Source organism: Panicum virgatum, unplaced genomic scaffold (genome assembly GCF_016808335.1).
Source record: "Panicum virgatum strain AP13 unplaced genomic scaffold, P.virgatum_v5 scaffold_5708, whole genome shotgun sequence".
In the NCBI taxonomy this organism is placed as follows: Eukaryota; Viridiplantae; Streptophyta; class Magnoliopsida; order Poales; family Poaceae; genus Panicum; species Panicum virgatum.
The window spans coordinates 24,554-31,890 of NW_024376624.1; the positions used below are offsets into that span (position 1 = coordinate 24,554).

General features: G+C 45.6%; 1 protein-coding gene across 1 annotated transcript; it reads right to left on the minus strand.

Annotated features, from left to right (window-relative positions):
• Nucleotides 1-4,073: 4,073 nt before the first annotated feature.
• On the minus strand, nucleotides 4,074-5,072 carry LOC120694421 (putative UPF0481 protein At3g02645). The gene has a single exon (XM_039977537.1). The coding sequence runs from the start codon at nucleotides 4,747-4,749 to the stop codon at nucleotides 4,300-4,302; it is 450 nt and encodes a 149-aa protein (XP_039833471.1). The 5' UTR covers nucleotides 4,750-5,072; the 3' UTR covers nucleotides 4,074-4,299.
• Between the last annotated feature and the right edge of the window lie 2,265 nt (nucleotides 5,073-7,337).

The following is a 7,337-nucleotide window of genomic DNA, read 5'->3' on the forward strand; positions in this document are numbered from 1 at the left end:
GCCGAGGAAGAACCTCACGGACTCGATCCGCTCCGAGCAGGAGAGGAAGAAGGCAAGAAGCACCGCCTGCTCTTGATCCGTGCATTTCACCTGGGGCCGCGCCTCCACTAGATCCACGTACCACCACCCACGAGAAGGAGTGCCCGAGCTGGGTCCGCGCCGCTTGCCGCCCGTGGAGGTGAGCCTGCATCGGCCGCCTAGAAGATCCGCGTTGCGCTGCTCGGAAACGAGCATGCCACCATGTGTACGCGCGCTGCCTCCGGGGAGGGGAACTGGGAGGCGGAGCAGGGGAGGCGGATCTAGAGGCCGAGGAGGCGGTCGAGCGAGATGTAGGGCCCCTTTGGGAGGAGACAGAGCTGAAACAAGCAGCTTTGCCTGCGGGAGGAGTGAAGCCGCTGAAGCTGCGGGAGGATGGTTTCACCGGCTCCGTGCTACAGTGCTACACTCCAGTAATGTGCGGATCTAAAGGGATAAAGGAGCGCGGAGGTGGAGGCGGATCTGAGGAGGCTGAGGGAGCGACGGGATGGAGGTGTGCTAAGGTTTGTGTACGCTTTTATACCATGGCGCTGCGATTTGAACAACTGAATTGACAATGGACGGTCACCAATAGTTGGGTTAGTTGGGCTATTTTGGCCTTTTTCATTCCTAGTCTGTACTAACGCTATTCTTTTCTTTTTCATTTATTGTACCACTATGAAGTAACACATAAAAATATATTTATGTTATAGGTGTAAATATATTTTTTGCATGTACAAAACAATATGTAAGTTGTTGTGGAGAATTCTCAACTATTTTGGAACACATTTGCTATTTTCTACCACTTAATTTAATTTATGTGTGTTTATAGAAAGAAATTCCAATTTGAACTACATGTGCCACCAGAATGATTCAAAAAAATTTATAAAATTGATATTTAACTGTATTTCATGTATTGTATCCCATTTCCTCTATAGATATAAAAAATTGTAACTTTCTTCTAGAGACAACTCAAACTCATATCCCCAATCTACTATCCAATAATTGTAGTAATATTTAAATTTGCTCAGAAAATTCTAAAATTTGGCATGGAACCATTTTATGGATAGAAGAGCATAACAAAAAAAGTTTCACATGATTTCACAATTTTTTTTGAGCACACATTATTCACAAAAAGGACATGTGTTCATATTGTTGCATATACTTCAACTTAAACTTTGAAGTTTGCACATCATAGTTCATTTCTTTCCTCATATACACTTCAATTTTGGATATTGCCTTTCCTTTACCGTACTAATTATATTTGTACATTTAACATTGCCACCTTTTGTGGAATAATCTTTTTTCAATTATTAATAACCATTCCAAAGCATAATGTGGCTTACCCGGACTATGTGGGCTTAAACCCGGAGTCTCCGGGATATAGATCGGATGTCCGAACCACTGTCCGGAGTATCAAGGAATAAATTCGGAGTATCCGGGATTGAGCTCGGATGTCCGAACCCTTGTCCGGACTATTTGGGCTTAGACCCGGTGTATTAGGGATTTAACCTTTTACGAACATGTATAAACTTCAAATTTAGATATAACCTTATGTTTACCATAACATTAGGAAATATGAAGTTACATTTACAAATGTTATGCAAAAATATATTTTCGTGTTCTCTTCTTAGACGGGAGAAATGAAACCATACTAATACGACTCATAAAATAGTGATGAACATACAAACAAATAGTATATTAAATGAAAGTTCGTGTTTTTTTGAAAAATTTAGAAAAAAGAATCAATAAATTTGAAGTTAGTATGACTGAGATATACCATTTTCAAGTTTTTATTACGGATTAAAAAAATAAAATATGATATATCCAGCAGCCTCGGCGCGTCACGTGTTCATCGCACCCCCGAAACTGATCGGTTTCGGTTAGCTGGCGGACCGCCGCTCCCCTTGGCGGACCATCCGCTGTTCAAAATGTTCGGACATCCGAACCATAAGTATGATTTTAGCCATTGGATCGGCGATGGACGCAGAGCGGCCTGCTTGAATGTTAGCTGGCGGACTGTCCCCCTCCCCCCCACCCCGCGCCCCCGGGCGGACCGTCCACTTGTTCGGACACCCAAAACTAATCGGTTTCAGTTAGATGGCAGACTGTCTGCTCTCCCTTGGCGGACCGTCCGCAGTTCAAAATGTTCCGACATCCGAACCATTAGTATGATTTTAGCCATTGGATGGGCGATGAACAGAGAGCGGCCCGTTTGAATGTTAGCTGGCGGACTGTCCGCCCCCCTTGGCGGACTGTCCGCCGTGGTGTTCTATTTTTTGAGAAAAAATTCAGTTGTTCAGCCGATGGTGACATGGCGCTGACATGGCCATGTTATGAAAGGGTATAAAAGCTTTTATTACTCAATATCATCACAAACTAAGGCTTGGCACGGTGGTAGGGAGCGACTGTCTTGTCTCCGTGGCCTAGGTTTGAAGCCCAGTTTTGTCTCTTTTTTAAAAATCCGTGACGAAAATTCATAAATTATCATAGATCCTGTCTGTTTATGATATTTTTCGTAAATATCACTAAAAATTCGTCATAGATTAAAGAATTTCTTGTAGTGGTAGGAATGAGTTATTTTTTGATCCGCCCCTAAAAAAAGACGTTTCTACAAATTATTTTTATAGTAGTGATAGAAAGGTACACTAATAAGTCTTTAGATAGATGAAGTTTGAACAGGGATGAAAAGGCATATACTTGGGGTTCCATAAATTACTACAGAATATCAACAGCGGTATTATGTCAGAAAATGAATAAATTAAAAGAGAAACAGTAAAGATATCTGCAGAAGCAAAATGCTGTGATTTAACGACTAATTAAAGTACTAATTCACCCAGTAACGGAGACTAAAGAAATACAATTATTTTGTTGTAATAGGGTTCTCCAACGGAGAGTTAAAGAAGATGATTCCTTATGTCGATTCATAAAGCAAATAGCCTCTATCGATCTTGAGGGGAATTTCAAAATGGCATCCGTACGAGATCAATACAAACACAAGTACAGCATAAAATTGGCCCAGCCCAGCTGGCACATGCATGACTCTTCAACAAACGCGCACACAGGCAAACAATACTTGATTAGGCCCAGAGATTTGCTACGGCCCAATTATGACAGCAATGGTCAATAATGCCCAAATGTTAGGAGTCACACGTGTGACTAACAGTCAAATCATCACACAAGGCCAAATAACTATTTGTTTGTTCCAGAATAATTTTTTTATTGCTAGAACAATTGTGCAACAAAAAAATTGTTTCGGAACAAAAAAAAATATTCCGGAACAATTTTAACTGGATTACATATGTAAGCCTGTTTGTTAGGCTGATTTAGACCCAAAATATAGAATCTGGAGTGGAAAAATATCAGGAGTCATGCGACCCCAATAATGGACGATAGAAAATATCAGGAGTAAGAGTCCTGTCACTTGCTACTAGTTGCAGTTTGCATTCCTGCGCCATGTCCAGATATCATCCAACTGATAGAAAAAAAATGTTAAACCGTAAGAAGTCATGAGCAGGATATGTACGAAGAAGTGTGGCAACATTAATTACAAAGGAAACATTATGGCTTCTGGAGGAATATGCAGAATTGTTGATGTTGTTGACACATTCGGTTGCAGGAGGAACACCATAGGGTAAAATTAATTTCACAGGGCAGAAAATAGAAACCGGGCATCATTCTTGACCTCAACAATACAAACCTGCCCCCCGTGCGCACGGCGGCGCAATTGACATTGTACATCTATGAAAAAAAATCCAGCCATCAATTCCTTCTTGACTGGAATTAGCAGCTCAAAGAAATACAGCCCAGATTAGCATTATATTGGATGCCATCCCCAGTGGAGAAATAATATATGGCTTAAGCGCACGGGCGCTAGCATGAAAACATCAGCAGAAGCTCGATCAAAAGAAAACTAAGATGCCTGCTAGCTAGTTACAAGTCGTGACCGATGGTGTAAACAAACACTGCTGAATGTTCTTCCCTCAGAGTCAAATTAAAGACAATGTAATCTCCGAAAAATGCACAGAGCGAAGCACAGATGCAGAGCCATAACACTCACAGTAACACAATCTCACTCCAAATAAATGGTACAACAACGTTAATGGAGAGAAATAATAATGGTCCACACGTACAACCCAAATATAGAAAGGCAGATATCACTACCATAGAAAGCCACATTGCACACAATAATAATGGAGAGAAAACAATAATAGTTGTCCACATGTACTGAGATAGTATAAGCAGAGCACTAGAGCCACATGTTGCCACAGAATTCTGATCCTGCTAGTCCTTTCTGGTGTAGAACGGCACGACGGTGTAGATGGTCTGCATGATGGTGGCAATGAGCAGGATGACGGCGGCCACGAGGGAGATGAATACCCAGGGGTTGCTCAGATAGTTGTTCATGAACATGGCGCGCCACTTGTTCCGGCGCTTCTTACAGTGGGCGTTCACCTTCGATAGCACGCGGTATAGCCTGCTGCCTTCGTCTGGCGTCCTTGCTAACTTGGTGAGGGTGTTGAACATCTCCACCACCGCCTTGTCTCTGCCTATCATGTTTACGAAGATCCCTTTGGATCTCAGAAGTGCCACATCTCTTTCTGACTCCGTAATTTTGTCCACGAAGGATATGTAGGACCTCACGTCAGATTTGGGGTCGGGATGTAGCCACTCAAATGCCATCAGGTTGAGGAGCTCCACCTCCGTTTGATCGTGGAACTCGAACACCGGCATGCTGAGCACACCATTATCAAAGTCAACGTCATGGATACTTTCAGTGTTGCTTATTTTGAACTGGATCCCTGCCTCGTTTAGCTCAACAGCACAGGGCGTGCGAGGTTCTGCGGCTGCGGCTGCGGCTGCAGCTCCAGCCGCTCGGCTCCAGCAGCTGCTAGCCCACTGCAGCAGCTGCTGTCTGCAGCTGTTGCCTGTTGGCTCTTCCGGAGTGATGCCGCAATAGCTTTTGTGAAGAATGTGCAGTAAATGAAGGCCAAGGTTGTCCCAGCCTTCCTCAATTCGTGGGGCCCACAGAAGACATCGCGCGGTATTGTTGATCCATCGAGCGCTCTGCTCACAATTAATTAAAATTTCTTATATTTACTGTTTCTCTCATTTTTTCCATATTCTAGAAGAATTCTCGGATAGATACTCTAATGATTCTAAGCTTATTATTATAAAAACTCATAAAGAAGAAAAATAACCTTTGGTCACGGACTACTTAAATGGCGATTAAAAGTTGTATACAATAAAATCACCGACTACTTTAAATGGCAAATTAAAGTTGTATACAATAAAATCAGAAGGTGTGATTGGAAAAAAAGAAATTTAGTTTAGTAAAATTGAAAAATAGAGGAAGCAATTTGGAAAAAGTCTACATAACCCTCCAACTATTCATGGTGGACTAATTTACCCCCAAATTATAAAACCGGATGTTTTCCCCGATGGACTTTTCAAAACCGGTCAAATAACCCCCCAATGTGGTTTTGGACGGTGGTTTTGCTATAGTGGCGTGGTTTTGTCCTTTTCTTTTTATTTTGTTCTGCTCAATCTTTGAAAAATTATAGTAAATCATAGAAAAATTATAAAATGGGAAATCTAATTTTGTTGGATTTCACGTGAGTAGATCTACACAGTGAAGATATAATATGGTATTCTTTAGTATAAAGTTTTTGCTATAGCTTTAGATCTATACTTTTCTATAATTAATTGAAACAATTCATAGTATTAGATGTATATGCTATATTTGCTTTGTATAAGTCATGTACCTGACTTACTTGTACCTCAAGGCTATACAGCCTATATATATAAAGGTCACCCCCTCCTAGGGTGTATGGTGTTTGCCCAACTCTCTACATGGTATCACGAGACTGGGCCCTATCCTAGCCCTGGCCATGCGCCTCCTCCTCCTCCTTCCGCTGCCCTAGGGCGTGCTGCTCCCTGCCGTGCGCCTAACCTTCCTCCCCCATAGCAGATCCAATCTGCTCCAATGTGCACATCCCTGCACGTCATCCACCACACCACCGGCGCCTCCTCCCTGTAGATCGCACCATCCCATCCCCCTGCTCCTCCTCCGATCGATGTCCTCCTCCATCACCGACAGTCCATCCTCTCCTCGCACCGCCGCCATGGGAGACGCCATCAGCCCCTTCGCCACCATCAACGTCAAGTCCCATGTCCCTGTGATGCTGGAACTTCGCTCAGGGAACTACACCAAGTGGAGCACCTACTTCAAGGCCATGTGCGACAAGTTTGGACTCCTCAAGCACATCAACAGGACAGCAGCTCCTACTACCCCCGATGTCGCCTGGACCCAAACAGACTGCTGCGTCCGTAGCTGGTTGTACGGTTCCGTCTCTGAATCCGTGCTCGACTTCGCCATGGCACCGGATCAGACAGCGCGCCAGCTTTGGGTCGCCATCGAAGCCCACTTCATGGCGAACAGGGCTCCGCGCTCCATCTACCTCAACCATGAATTCCACAACATCAACCAAGGCGACCTCTATGTTGAAGATTACGGCCAGAAGGTCAAGCAGGCTGCTGATCGCCTTTGCAACGTCGGGGAGTAAGTCGCGGAGAGCACCCTCGTCCTCAACCTCCTGCGTGGCGCCAACCCCAAGTTCAGCACCACCTGCGACTTCATCGCTGGCACACCCGGCATGACCTTCGCCACGGCCCTCGACCAGCTCTCCCTGAAGGAACTCTGCCTCACGTACGAGGCCTCCGTCACTGCCAACACTGCCCTCGTCGCATCGCCCTCCTCTACTGGCTGCGGCTTTGCCTGCCGCCTCTCCTCGGCGTCCTCCGCCGCGCCACAGCAGCAGCAGCACCGCACCAGGAAGAAGCACAATGGCGGCGGCGGCGGACAGCAAGGCGGCGGCGGCGGACAGTAGCAGGGTGGCCAGCCTGCGACCCCCCTATCCGACTGGCCCGTGGATCTGTTTCAATTCATGGGCCACCCAGGCGGGAGGACAGGCGGGCGGCTGGGACGGCCAGGGAGCTGGCTACCACGGAGGCCCATCCACCACAGGCGGGTGGAGCGAACAGGGTTTGCTGGGCCTTGCGCCACAGCAGGCCCACACCGCCTTTGCCCTGTCCCAGTTCTCCCAGGCCCCCACGCCTTCCTGGGACCTGGCATGCCTCATCACCGCTCTTCAACAGATGTCTGTCCAAGGCTCGTCTCCGTGGGTCATGGACACCGGCGCCACCATCCACATGCACTCCTCTAAAGGTATACTATTCTCATGTACCCCTTCACCGCATTCTTCTATTGTTGTAGGCAATGGCACTAGTATTCCAGTCACGTCTCGTGGTCAGCCCTTCCT